The sequence below is a fragment of the Somniosus microcephalus genome, chromosome 7 (assembly GCF_052327205.1).
Source record: "Somniosus microcephalus isolate GS21.2 chromosome 7, FLI_Smic_1.0, whole genome shotgun sequence".
NCBI classification, from domain to species: domain Eukaryota; kingdom Metazoa; phylum Chordata; class Chondrichthyes; order Squaliformes; family Somniosidae; genus Somniosus; species Somniosus microcephalus.
In genome coordinates, this window is record NC_140993.1 from 250,013,315 (window position 1) to 250,028,208 (window position 14,894).

Below are 14,894 nucleotides of genomic sequence, written 5' to 3' on the forward strand. Positions count from 1 at the left end.
GAAAGTTTCCTGTATCTTGTTTGCTGGGATGAAACACTGTGGTTACAAGATATGCCTTTGTACATTATTCATGGGTTCGATCATTTTATGTCTTCTAGGGTGAGGAAGGCGAAGAAGGTTCTCATGGAGATCTGGGTTACTCAGGAGCTATGGTACAAACGAATCCCTTTGTTGAAAGATGCTAAAAAAAATGTTGAAGAATGCTCTCCTTATATTGCGTGAAACATAGAAACATAGAAGATAGGAGCAGAAGTAGGCCATTTGGCCCCATGAGCCTGTTCCGCCATTTAGTGAGATCATGGCTGATCATCCAAATTCAGTACCCTGTCCCTGCTTTCTCCCCATATCCTTTGATCCCTTTAGCCTTAAGAAATATATCTAACTCCTTCTTGAATATATTTAATGAATTGGCCTCAACTGCCTTCTGTGGTAGAGAATTCCACAGGTTCACCACTCTCTGGGTGAAGAAATTCCTCCTCATCTCAGCCCTAAATGGCTTACCCCTTATCCTTAGACTGTGACCCCCTGGTTCTGGACTCCCCCGCCATCGGGAACATCCTTCCTGCATCTAGTCTGTCTAGTCCTGTTAGAATTTTATAAGTTTCAATGAGATCCCCTCTCATTCTTCTAAATCTAACGAATATATGCCTAATTGACCCAATCTCTCCTCATACGTCATTCCTGCCATCCCAGGTATCAGTCTGGTGAATCTTCGCTGCACTCGCTCCATGGTAAGAACATCCTTCCTCAGATAAGGCGACCAAAACTGCACACAATACTCAAGGTGTGGTCTCACCAAGGCCCTGTACAACTGCAGCAAGACATCCTTGCTCCTGTACTCGAATCCTCTCGCTATGCTGCACCTGCATGCTTACCTTCAGCGACTGGTGCACAAGGACACCCAGGTCTCGTTGCACTTCCCCTTTTCCCAATCTATTGCCGTTCAGATAATAATCTGCCTTCCTGTTTTTGCCACCGAAGTGGATAACCTTGCATTTATCCACATTATACTGCATTTGCCATGCATCTGCCCAATGGCCCAACCTGTCCAAATCATACTGGAATTTCTCTGCATCCTCCTCACAGCACACACGCCCACCCAGCTTTGTGTCATCTGCAAACTTGGAGATATTACATCTAGTTCCCTTGTCTAGATCATTTATATATATTGTATATATATATTATATTATAAAGCTTAAAATAAAACTCTTTTCGGATTATAGGGTGTTCCTGGTCCATATGGAGTGCAAGGTGTGCCTGGAGAACAAGGGGCAAAGGTACTGAGAAAATATTGTACATTTAAAAAAAAAAAAAGACCAAAGATTATGGGTGCCAACTTGTGCAAGACTTTGGACAAGCATGACTGAGGGGCCTTTGGTGCATATATGGGGAATAAGTTATCAGTGGATTCAAAGTTACCATGCTTTGTGCAACTAGAGAGACAGAAAGAACAACTCTTAACCCACAATTCCAAAACACTCATGATTGAACAGTGATGGTCCCAGTATCCCATCAAAACCAATTGTGATTGATTGGTATGGTTAGGGAACTACAGACATTTTTCATATATTGAAAATAGCAATGTCATTAAAAGCAAATTCATTAAAAGAATTATTTAAAATATATCTGGTGTATTTAGAATGAGTCAAGGATAGCAATAAGTTCTGATGCATCGTTTCCACTTATCAATTCTCTCTGAACTCACTTGTGACTTCCTGTGAATCCCACTTTTGGAGATGTTTATTATGTCTCTGTGCTGGCTGTAATGTTGCCAGTATTATGTTACAAGGAAAATATATATATATATATATATATATGTGTGTAAAAAACGAGTAACTGTAGTGAAATAACAATTCTATTTTCCTTAGTTTGCTAATTTCAGTGAAAAGAAAACAGGCATGAGCATTTAGATTTGAATTTTGGAGAAACCCAGACGGAGACAGAATTGAGGACAAGTACAGAATTTATTAAAGCAACTAAGAGAAGCTTGTTAACAAGGGAGAGTCACCCTGCTTCCTCAAACAAGAGGTGCACTCACAAGGGAAAAACAGTTGTTCATTCAAGTTATAAAATTCTATAAACAACGCCCACTTACTACAGAATAGGACGTGCCATACAAACAGTGTCATAACAGTTGCTCTTTATTGGTTTATGTGGTTAGTCACTCAACTGTCGGGTCCACCCTTCAACTGTCGGACCCTCCCCCTTGAACTCAAGTACCCTTGGGCCATGTTAGCCACAGATGTGGATTGTAATTTGACTCCCCGCATTTCTGTTGTTATCTTTTCCCCTTTGCAGGCCTTGTTTATAGTTTGAGAAAACATGTTTTTATTCTTAACTGTCGAACAAGGTGGGTAATTGCAAGGCCACAGTGATTCATGTGTTCTGCGACTATTTGAATTTGGTTGTTAATTGTACTCTTATCTCCTAGGAGGACAGGGCAGTGTTTAGACACTGGCTCTACTGAGGTGCTGTGAACCCACATTCCCATGCCCTTATCACTACTATTTGTCTTTGATGCTTGATAGTCGACCTTGCAGGCATTCCTGCTCCCAGCTGCATGTTGTCAGTATCTGTTTTAAGACTTAAAACCCATCTTTGTCTTTAACAGCTATTTCTTACAATTCCCTTCTATGAGAGGGTTAACATAGTCAAGTATCCCAAAATTCATTGGGAACAAGCTGGATCCTTCAGCATTCCTTTCACACTCATCACCATTGCGGGGTGTACCGTTATGTCTCACCATTCACTGCAATTCACTAAGCCACTTTCAGAGGTGCACAAATATCTGTCCAAGAATGCAAGGTGTTGAAAATAAAGGTTTCAATGTTTGACAGCACATTAACAGAAACTTTACATGAACATTGGATAAAACACCCAAGTGGCTACCCTTGTGTGTTGTTAGTTGGTATGATTGCACTAGGATGAGGGTGAGTGTGAGGGGTGGCTAGTGAGATGGGGATGTAATATGTAGATAGAGAGAGAGGGATGGGAGGAGATGCAAGGTAAGTTGGTGTGAGTAAGGATGCGCAGGAGTAGGGTAGGGAAGGCAGAGTGATGGGGATGTGATGAGTGGCACAGCAGGATGAAGGTGAGTGTGGCTTTGTACTCACATTTCCTGATCTACTGAGATCATTGAAAGGTTTGCGTCACTGCACCCAGATCCTCCTGACGACATCCCTGCTTGTGCCCTCCTCTGTAATGTGCAACCAGGCTGTGTTGGTCACCTGGGGAGGACTATTCTGCCCATTGGAAGGGAAGAGGACCTCCCTGCGTGCTCTGACTCCCTCCATATGGAGGGAGTCATGGGCGAACCTGGGTGCAGCCCTGAACCTCTGTGCAGTCATTGTCAGTGTTTACAGCACTTCAATGCTGTAGAACACTGACAGCACAAACATCAAAAGTAAGGTGGCCATGGTCCCTTTAAGGAAACTGGCTCAAGACGTGTCATGAATGACATCACCAGACCTGCTCCATCTAATTGCGCTGGGAAACGCGCTGGGTGGGCTTAACAAGCCCCATTGAGGCAAGTTCATTTTAGGCAGTGGGATGGAGTCAGCAGCGGGGCCATGACCCGCCACCGGCCGCACCGGACCTGCCTAGGTGAGCAAAATCTGAGCCCTGCTGTGGGCTGAGGAAACACCCTATGGGTGTTGGGAGAGAGCCCTGAACATGTGTATTTACAGTGTCAACAGGCTATGGACAGAATGGTGAGACATGGGTTTGTGGTCAAGATTCTTATGACAAATTATTTACTTACCTGCATCATCTTGGAAGGGTGCCCGACAAAAGGCAGAGACTTCCACACACAGATGGAAAGAAACTCCGAGGTGGAGCCACCCATATACATCTCCAATTGGTATTGGCAGAGCCTTCGGAGCAGGTTGTCATGTGTGCTGATTGCCTGAGAGATTATGGGCTGGATTTTCATTGCGGAGTCAGGTAGGAGGCGGGACTACAACTTTTGGGGTTATAGTCCTGCCTCCATCGAGTTCTAGCCAACCCACGCGATTTTGACTTGATTAACCTTGATGAGCCTGCCCGGCGGGCTCAGCAGGCCAATTAAGGGCCACCCAGCAACAGTTGATGTCACAGATTGAAATTTCATCTGTCAAGACCTTTTGACAGATGAAATATCAACGTTTCACAGCTGTTTGAAGCTGTCAAACACTGACAATCTGTACTCCAGGTTAATTCCTTCCTCTCAGGATGATTTAGAGATCTCTCCGGAACAGAAAGCAGAGGCTGCAGATTTTGACAGCTGGCGGGCATTCTGCTTTCTGTGCCGGTGAGATGAGGGACTCCTGAGACCTGAAGGAAGGAAGGCTGTAAAGGTAAGTAAAGGTTAGTAGAACTTCTTTAAACACTTTACACAGACCAAACACACTTACCTCTGCACTCATGCACCCATCACTCACCTGAACACCGGACATCTCGACCCCTCCAAGCCCTTCATCCAGACGGCCCGCCTCGCTAACTTGGTGTGGTTTGGAGCCGTCAGGAATCCCACATTTCAACAATAAAAATGGGGATTAGGCTAAAAACTGCCTGTTAACTCCCTGTTAACAGGCAGTTAATTGGCACTAATCCCCTTCCCGCCTTGGGGAGGCGGGTCCCAGTGCGGGTCGGGTACCCACCTCCTTTGAAACTGGCATGGAGGTGGGATGGGGTCGGGACCCCCGATTTTGGAATTTTAAACCCCCACATGCCTCCAATCCCGACTCCACGGCCCAATGAAAATCCAGCCCTATGTGACCTGAATCAAGGAATATGGGGATAGGGCGGGAAAGTAAAGTTGAAGTGGAAGATCAGCCATGATCTTATCGAATGACGGAGCAGACTCGAAGGGCCGTATGGCCTACTCCAGCTCCTAATTCTTATGTTCTTATGAAGGCCAAGAAAATGAAAAGGGAAAAATATAACTTTTTAGACTCTCGATTTTTCATAATATAATTGGCACCTTAAACATTCACTCCATCCACCACCGGCTACCGTGGCTGCAGTGTGTGCCATCTACAAGATGCACCGCAGCAACTTGCCAAGGCTTCTTTGGCAGCACCTCCCAAACCGGCGACCTCTGCCACCTAGAAGGACAAGGGCAGCAGGCGCATGGGAACACCACCACCTCCAAGTTACGCACCATCCTGACTTGGAAGTATATCGCCGTTCCTTCATCGTCGCTGGGTCAAAATCCTGGAACTCCACCCCCCCCCCCCCCCCCCCAACCGCGCTGTGGGAGTATCTTCACCACACGGACTGCAGCGGTTCAAGAAGGCGGCTCACCACCACCTTCTCAAGGGCAATTAGGGATGGGCAATAAATGCTGACCTTACCAGCAACACCCACATCCCATGTATGAATTTTAAAAAAGATATTATACTCTAATCTGTCTTGGTGCAGGTTTGTTAATTTATTTCAATGAAAAGAAAATAATATTGTTCTGAAGAGATATTGGGAGTCATTTTCAATTTAGCCCTGGAGTGTAAAATTTACAGCGCAGACGCCCATTATAAAACCGCTTGATTATCCTCTCCATTGATTTCAATAACGGGCACTAACCCACAACCATTGGTTTTAGTCTCCAGAGGTCATTTGAAAATGACTTCCATTGTTCTGTAAATCTTTGGAGAAGTTTACTTTGTAAAAATGCATTATACTGTAATTTATACGTTGAGAGCATAAATAATGCAATGTGGTATCAAATAGTGAGATAAATCTTTCAATGACTATACATTGTAGGGTGCTGTTGGATATCCAGGACCACAAGGAGAACCAGGACCTAAGGGTGAAATTGTAAGTATCTCAATGTGCATTATTATCAATTATGTCAAAATCTTATTAACAATTACTTTAGTTATAGTATGAGAACAGCAATATTTAAGAAACTGTATAGTAATTTAAACATTTATTTTAAGGACGATATTGGAAGAACTGGTGAAGAAGGCAGTGCTGGTTCCCTTGGTGAAGTGGTAATTATTGCTTCAAAGAATGATCAGTTCAAAATAAATGAATGCTTCACCCAAGAATTCCAAAGTAACAAGTCCTACTAAAAGCTTTACGGACTATTTGAAAGTTATTCATGAGACTAGTTGGAAGATAATGGAGTTAATTGCTAAATTAATTGTATCTGTGGTTTACAACAGGGTTCTCCAGGAAACCCAGGCCCACCAGGACCGCCAGGTATCATGGGATTAAAGGTGATTTCCAACATATTATTGTCTTTTGTTTTTGAATAGCATTCTGAAGGTAAATTATATAGAGGAAATAGATCCAGAATATTATTTAAAGTAAGCCAGGTGGGTAGGACCTGATCACATAAATTTAAGTTAGTGGAAACAAGTTTACAATAGATATTAGAAAGAGAGATGTACTTTTTTCTCGGCAAGGTAGTGGAAGCAAAAACATTAGGAATGTTCAAAATGGAGCTGGACACTATGAGAGTTAGGGTACTATAGGGCTGGATACTATGAGAGTTAGGGTACTCTCGGGCTGGATACTATGAGAGTTAGGGTGCTATAGGGCTGGATACTATGAGAATGAAGGTACTATGGAGCTGGGTACTGAGAGTTAGGATACTAGAGGGATATGCTTCAATGTGCCTAATGGCTTTTCTTGTCCTTGACTTTCCTATGTCCCAGAATTGTTAACTTTCTTTGTATCTCCAAATGTGACAGGGATTCCCTGGTGAGCTTGGATTCTCAGGAGATATGGGGGAGCCAGGAATTATGGTAAGCTCTTACAATCCCAAACTACATTTGCAAATGATAAATTTACTAGAGTATGTCAATTATTTTAATATTGTGTTTTTTTCTTTTTTATTCCACTGAAAACTATTATGTAGTTATTAACCAAAAAAAGTGTGATTGAGACATTTAAAAAAAAGTGTGATTGAGACATTTAAAACAATGAGGAGAGTAGGTAAAGCAAATTCTGTGAAAGGAGTCACAATTGTAGAGCAATAGGAGATGCTTTCATAATTAAGAGGCCACGAACCATATAGGAAATTGGACTAAATCACTTGTTACAGTTTACTTGAGGAAATTTGCAGGGCTATGGGGAGTGGGACTAATTGGACAGCTCTTTCAAAGAGCCAGCACGGGTACGATGGGCCGAATGGCCTCCTTCTGTGCTGTAAGATTCTATGATTTTATGAATAACCTGCTGGGTCTGTATAGTTTTTTCAAGAGGGAACTTAACAGATTTGCTAAAACCTTAAATTTGGGACAATATGATAGAATAGTTCATATGCATGTGCCTAATTATTTGAAAGTAGTATCAGAAACAATACTGGGGAACAGTTGTTCATATAAGCTTTTTACTTGGATGTACATATGTTTGCATGTACTGTAAAAATTTATAATTATATAGGACAAATGGCATGGAAATAAGTAGAGGAAAATTAGAGCTTAAAAGAAATGATACTCTCCCTCCACCACCGGCGCACCGTGACTACAGTGAGTACCATCTACAAGATGCACTGTGGCAACTCGCCAAGGCTTCTTCAACAGCACCTCCCAAACCCGCGACCTCTACCACCTAGATGGACAAGGGCAGCAGTCGCATGGGAACACCACCACCTGGAAGTTCCCCTCCAAGTCAAACACCTTCCTGACTTGGAACTATATTGTCATTCCTTCATCGCGTTGGTTCACAATCATGGAACCCCCTCCCTAACAGCACTGTGGGAGCAATGTTCCCCCTAATTTCTGGGGGTTGCACGGTCCCTTTAACGTTCAAAATTTCGCGCATCTCCCATTGAAAGGCCGGTGATCGGTCTGCACAGGACCTCCAGACAGCTGCGCAGCTTAGCGGGAACGTTGTGCGGGAGTACCTTCACCACACAGACTGCAGCGGTTCAAGAAGGCAACTCACCACCACCTTCTCAAGGGCAATTAGGGATGGGCAATAAATGCTGGCCTTGCCAGCGAGGCCCACATCCTATAATTGAATAAATAAATAAAAAATACCATGAGTAATTTTTCTATTTAACAAAATTATATAATGGTAGATGATGTCACATTTTAAAAACATAACCACAATTTGTGTAAAATCATAAAAATATTGCAAAACTTTAACTTTTTGCTAATTGAAATGTTATCATCTGCTATTGCAGCTTTTAAACACATTTTTCACGAAGTCTGTTGTTATATCACTTGGTAAATGAAAGCCTCTGTTCAGCCCTAAAGCAGGATGGCCTTGTTCCCACAACTGAATTTTCAGAATCCAATGTATATTGGGGTCAGAAATGTTCCAGTTTTTTGTCTTTGTGGGCTGCTTAGGGGCACAGCATAAAGTCCGCAGGTCAAAGTTCAAGTTATTGTTCCCACAAAATTGCATAAACCTCAAGCTTTGGATGGTAGCAGGTCTTAGAATTCAGACTTGGGACTTACTCACCAATCAGGCAACAGCACTAAGAACAGTCCTTACAGAACATCCAGGCCCGTGAAATCCAAATAGGATAAATGAATAAGAAATACAAGTTTTTAAAAAATTTGTTTATGGGATGTGGGCATCGTTAGCAAGGCCAGCATTTATTGCCCCTAATTGCCCTTGAGAAGGTGGTAGTGAGCTGTCTTCTTGAACCGCTGCAGTCCATGTGGTGAAGGTACTCCCACAGTGCTGTTAGGTAGGGAGTTTCAGGATTTTGACCCAGCAACGATGAAGGATCGGTGATATACTTCTAAGTCAGGATGGTGTGTGATTTGGAGGTGGTGGTGTTCCCATGTACCTGCTGCCCTTGTCCTTCTAGGTGGAAGAAGTTGCGGGTTTGGGAGGTGCTGCCGAAGAAGCCTTGGTGAGTTGCTGCAGTGCATCTTGTAGATGGTACACACTGCAGCCATGGTACGCTGGTGGTGGGGGGAGTGAATGTTTAAGGTGGTGGATGGGGTGCTAATCAAGCGGGCTGCTTTGTCCTGGATGGTGTTGAGCTTCTTGAGTATTGTTGGAGCTGCGCTCATCCAGGCAAGTGGAGAGTATTCCATCACACTCCTTACTTGTGCCATGTAGATGGTGGAAAGGCTTTGAGGAGTCAGGAGGTGAGACACTTGCCGCAGAATACCTAGCCTCTGACCTGCTCTTGTTGCCACAGTATTTATGTGGCTGGTCCAGTTAAGTTTCTGGTCAATGATGACCCCCAGGATATTGATGGTGGAGGATTCGACGATGGTAATGCCGTTGAATGTCAAGGGGCGGTGGTTAGACTCTCGCTTGTTGGAGATAGTCATTGCCAGGCACTTCTTTGGCGCGAATGTTACCTGCCACATATCAGCCCAAACTGAACGTCCTCCAGGTCTTGTTGCATGCGGGCATGGACTGCTTCATTATCTGAGGAGTTTTGAATGGCATTGAACACTGTGCAGTCATCAGCGAACATCCCCATAAGTGCATATAGAACAAAGTTGCTAGGGCATCTTTGGACCACATTACCAGGGCTTGTGGCCCCATGGATTTAGTTTAGACACCCCAGTATTAGACTGCCTGCTATTTTTGATCTGACCTTAATTTAAGTGTCCTGGAGTACAAGATTGGAAAAGCAGTTTGTGGCAGCGTAGCTGACTGTGTGAAGGTATGCAACTCTATTTGGTAAACTTTATTTTTGTAAAAGGGGATTGGATAATATATACTTGTGTTTATAAATTTGAAACCTCACCATCAGTATCTTGGTAAATGGTTAACAATTCTGGCCCTGTATGGGCGATATTGAATCCTTACAAAAGCAAGGAAGTTATGATGAACCTGTATAAAACATTGGTCCAGCCTCAACTGGAGTAGTGTGTCCAATTCTGGGCACCGCACTTTAGGAAGGGTGTGAAGGCCTTGGAGAGGGTGCATAAAAGCTTTACAAGAATGGTTCCAGGGATGAGGGGCTTCAGTTACGTGGATAGACTGGAGAAGCTGGGGTTGTTCTCCTTAGAGCAGAGAAGGTTGAGAGGAGATTTGATAGAGGTGTTCAAAATCATGAAGGGTCTGGACAGAGTAGATAGAGAGAAACTGTTGCCATTGGCGGAAGGGTCGAGAACCAGAGGACACAGATTTAAGGTGATTGGCGGAAGAACCAAAGGTGACATAAGAAAAAACTTTTTTACGCAGCGAGTGTTTATGATCTGGAATGCACTGCCTGAAAAGGTGGTGGAGGCAGATCGTGGCTTTCAAAAGGGAATTGGATAAGAACCTGAAGGAAAAAAATTTGCAGGGTTACAGGGAAAAGACAGGGGAGTGGGACTAGCTGAAGTGCTCTTGCAGAGAGCCGGCACGGGCCGAATGGCCTCCTGTGCTGTAGCCATTCTATGATTCTATTATTAACTCCCACCAGCTGCTCTGCTATAATTAGTATACAACTTATTTGGTTACAAGAGGTATAGTATATACAACTACTCGCATTTTTTCAGACAGCAGGTGCTGGTAACGATTCTGCTGTTGTCATTTACAGCTCCGCTCCTCTAGACCCATCTTTTGTTTCTTTACTTGTCCCATTACCATCTCTTTTTGCCACGCACCATAATCCCTTTTGTCATTTAATCTCTCCTGCCTTCCACCCTATCACAGACCTTCCCTTTTGTTCTTTCCTTCCCTCCCCCATTTCCCAGCCTCTACTTCCTTAAAACCTGTTACATCTCTAACTTATTCCAGTTCTGATGAAAGGTCATCGACCTGAAACGTTAACTTGCTTTCTCTCTCTGCAGATGCTGCCTGACCTGCTGAGTGTTCCCAGCATTTTCTGGTTTTATTTTATTATACAACCTACTCAGTTTAGATCAGATAATACAATTAAAACTGGCTAAACTGTACACCTTCAAGACCAATGCATCTGATAGTTGAGTGCAGGTTTGATGGTGAGATAAATCGCTGTTAATTATACTAACATCTACATTGAGTACAGCAGAGTAAGTGATTTATGTCTCCTGTACAACTGACATACATCTCTCTGCATGAATGCATGTGATAGAGGTATCAATGGTAAGTTTTACATAATGCACACGGTGTGTGATTGCATCAGTTTATTTTAATGACTGGTAAAAGACTGTTTTTATGAGAATTTACTGACATGTAGAATGTTATTTTACCCTATTCTTGTAGGGCTTTTCAGGACCAATAGGACATAAAGGAATTCCAGGCAGAAAGGTAAATGCGTAGTTTTTGGTACGGAGTTATTAATATTTATGTGTCATGGATCGAAAACCAATTTTTTTAATATGTCTTCCGTCAGGGTTCAGTTGGATTTGCTGGAATCCCTGGCAGTGATGGTGTGCCAGGTGATGATGTAAGTTGAAGTTGACTAGAAGCAATATTTTAAACAAGTGATATTAAAAGAAAATGTACAGCTGAGAGAAAAAAAAACTTCAAATGATCCTGGTTATTTGATTTCAGGGCCCTCTGGGAGTACGAGGATTACAAGGTGAAACTGGACAAATGGGAGCAAAGGTGCTTTTGCAAATCTAATTCTACACTGTTTATTAGATTATTTTAAAGTATACCAGATTTGGACCATGTTTGTCAGTTATCTGCCTATCACAGGGTATTTACCAGAGGAATATTTTCCATTGTTTGTATGTAGGGAGATAGAGGGGACCCAGGCCCAAGAGGACCACAAGGCCCGCATGGTTTTCCGGTAAGTTATCTTTTTTATTTTACAACTTAAAATATTGTGCTGGAACAACAGGAACTTTATCCATTACTTTATTAACGAATTTTCTAATCTGCATCCATTCTGTTAGATAGCTTCATAGAGGAATACTTAATGGATATTACCTTGTCAACAGTTACTTATCAAAAGGTCTATTTTGTACGTTTGTTTACAGCCTTTTCAAATCACTGACTGCCCCGTGCTCTCCTTCAGGTGATAGGGTGGGCTATCCTGGGAGCTAGATTTCTCCATAAGCAATGTTGGCATAAATTGCTCGGAGATTGGATATACAACTCAAGCAGGGGGAGGATACCCTTTCTCTCCCTCTGATGTGCAAAAGAGCACTTTGTTTCTGTGTGCCTCATCCAGAATAGTAACAAAACTTAACCAACTGAGACAAGTGAAGTTGTGACATTTGGCCCCTGCACTCAAAATTGGTGATTAAATGCTAACCTGCTTTATCTGCTGCACTGCTCCCATCTTCACAAGTACTCCTGCCCATACCACTCCTTGTTCAGCTAATTGGTCATTTCACAATTACTTGATCCCTTCCCAGAGCCAGAAGAAGATGATGTATCCCTATAAGGCTATTCTTTAGTAATTTCTGGCTTTTGTTTCTTCAGTTTTGTCCTCTTCTCTCAGCGCTTCTCCTAAAACTAGTAACTCTTAATGTTGACGTATAGATTCACAGGTACCGACTGGTCACTCTTGAGTAACCTGCCCAAGCAGTTGTGCTTCATGTGTGAGCTTAGACAATGGGCTGGGTTTTGTCAGTGTGGGCGGGCTGGGGCGTGTCAGGTGGAAATCGTGTCAGGACCCCGACTCCTAATTGAAGTGTTGAAAAAGTGGGATTTTCTCCTAATTCGGCAATTGATTTCCTGCGTGTGGGAACACCTGGCCCAATGAGTCTTTTCATACAGAAAGTTGCCTCCGATGACATCATCAGTGCTGCTGGATTTAAGACCTGCAAGCAGCCTTGCTTCTTCTGGAGACTGCAAAGGCTCTGCAAATTGTATGAAGGTGTTGATTTCCCGACAATGTCCACGATCAAGCAAAAGTGTGCACCTCAATTTGATGAGCCCTCCCTCCAAGCTCTGGTGCATGGAGCCAGATGTAATAAGAAGGTGCTGTTCCCTTCCTCAGGGAGAAAAAAGCCACCCCAACAGACAAAAGCTGTGTGGCTGCAAGTGGTCCAGGAGGTCAACTCCATTTCACTAAGCTGCAGAACCTGGCTGCAATGCAGGAAGAGGTTTCATGATCTTCTCCGCACAGGAAAAGTGAGTATGACTTTCCCATCACCCTCAATCTGATCCCCATCGCCTCTCCTCACCAGCACTCTGCTTTGCCAACCTCTTCCTCCACCTGCCACTTGACACTTACATGCCTGCACCCTTACCCATTCCCTCTCTCTCGAAGGTCACATTCACTTAACTATTTGACCATGCAGCCCTCACACTCCCTAACACTGTGATGCCATGAAAACAACAACTTTCAACACACAGGAATGGTCCTTTGTATCCTTCTAAGCATCTGTGCTATGGATTATCTACACTCCTTCATTCTCACTCAACCTCCACTTGTGTCCCTCATTGCAGGTAAAGAGAGCCCACAATAAGAGGGAAAGAGTGAGAACAGGAGGAGGGCCACCCTCAGTAGCCCAGCTCACTGCCTGGGAGGAGGCGGCCCTGGAAATTGCCGGGACCGAGGAGGATTCCCAAGTGAGGGAGAGACAGATGGGCGCATCGCAGCAAGCTGGTGACAGAATAGTTTGGCATCTCTCTCATTGACATTGCATGAGTCACTGATAATGAATCTGATGCTCTAACAGATTGACTTATGATCATCTGCACTATTCAATGTTCATGTAACCTTGACCTCACATCTCTAACTCTTTCCTTTACTCCCCCACAGGAACATCAACAGCCCCCATCCCCACTGTCCAGGAGGAACAGCCTGAGCCTCAAGACTCCTCAGAGGAAGCTGCAACCTCTGAGGGCGCAGCCTCAGCAGAATTCGGCGCACCCAGCACCAGTGCAGACACTCACACCTTGGTGGCATCTTCGCGAGATAAAGTAGTGTTGGCACCTGGTGTATCACAGCTCACAAGTGAGCATCAGCAGATGGTGGAGAGAGGGACAGCAGTGGAGAGTCCTCGTCGGAGGGCGCAGGACTCTGCCAGCTCGGCTCAGCTGCATGTTGACCCTGTGCCTCCGGGTCCACCCAGAACTAGAGCAGTGCTAGAACTTCAGGAACAGGTGCAGGAGTCTCTGGCAGGTTTTGTCTCCAGAGTCGTTGCGAGTGTCGAGCGAATGGAGGAGTCCATCACGAACATGAGCAGAGCCTTTGTGGAGGCATTGGCGCATGAACGCATCACCACGGAAAGGATGGCAACCTCCGTGGAAAGGATGGCTACAGTAGAGGAGAGGATGGCTACAGCCATGGAGGAGTTAAGTTGCCAGAGTGTAGAAAACATGGTCTTTTGAGGAGCGATGGTCAGCTACTGAGCATAGAAACCAGACCTTCATTGAAATCCTCTGGAGTAGGACTTCCAGTGCAGAAACGGGTCCTCATGGCTCCCCTGAAGTGCAGTAAGGTGCTGTCAAGCCACTTGCTAGCTCTGAAGTGGGGCTGACCCATGAGAGGGATGTTGGTGGCAGACAACAAGGAAGTGGGGCTCCTCTCCAAGCGCTCACATGACCATGCCACTGCAGAGCCCTCGGTCAGAGCCCCACCAGAGTCCCTACCCAACTGAGATCGGCGTCTCAACCCTTGCACAGCCGCAGGAGCAGCAGACTGTTGCCGAGCCCTCACAGGCTCGCAACCCCAGAGGACGCCCACCAAAGGTGTCGAGGCAGGAGCAGCAAGGTGGTGAGCAAGGGGCCTCCACATCTGCTGAAGCCACAGGGGAAGCACCACATAGGAGCATGCGTAAGATAATGCACAAGTAGTCACTTGGGTATTATGTTATGTTTATTTTTGAAATGCCACCAGTTGCTTGTTGTGATAAAATTCTGATGGCAAATTGTTGAAGTTGTGGCCTGTGTCATTTCACAAATGGGACTTTCACATTGAGGGCTTAGAGCGACTTGCAATTGTCAGTATGGTGGTCAGAGTGATAGGAATCCGCAGGTTTTTGTCCATTGTCAATGCTCTGGTAAGAAGGTGCGAGGCAAAAGTGTTTGATTGTACAGGCTAAGCAAATGTGACCAACATGAGTGCGTCCCTTGCATCCCGGGCAGCAATATGGTCGCGCTCTGGCGAATTCTGGCCT

The 14,894-nt window shown here is 44.4% G+C and overlaps 1 protein-coding gene across 2 annotated transcripts in view; it reads left to right on the plus strand.

Moving 5' to 3' along the window:
* Positions 1 to 14,894, plus strand: part of LOC147115224 (uncharacterized) — an 83,212-nt gene that overhangs the window by 37,567 nt on the left and 30,751 nt on the right. For both annotated transcript variants that reach the window (XM_085993597.1, XM_085993598.1), the window contains 10 exons: positions 99 to 152; positions 1,224 to 1,277; positions 5,740 to 5,793; positions 5,916 to 5,969; positions 6,144 to 6,197; positions 6,675 to 6,728; positions 11,077 to 11,121; positions 11,207 to 11,260; positions 11,368 to 11,421; positions 11,555 to 11,608. In XM_085993597.1, the coding sequence (XP_085849723.1) occupies positions 99 to 152; positions 1,224 to 1,277; positions 5,740 to 5,793; positions 5,916 to 5,969; positions 6,144 to 6,197; positions 6,675 to 6,728; positions 11,077 to 11,121; positions 11,207 to 11,260; positions 11,368 to 11,421; positions 11,555 to 11,608 (531 nt within the window). The remainder of the gene's footprint in view (positions 1 to 98; positions 153 to 1,223; positions 1,278 to 5,739; positions 5,794 to 5,915; positions 5,970 to 6,143; positions 6,198 to 6,674; positions 6,729 to 11,076; positions 11,122 to 11,206; positions 11,261 to 11,367; positions 11,422 to 11,554; positions 11,609 to 14,894) is intronic.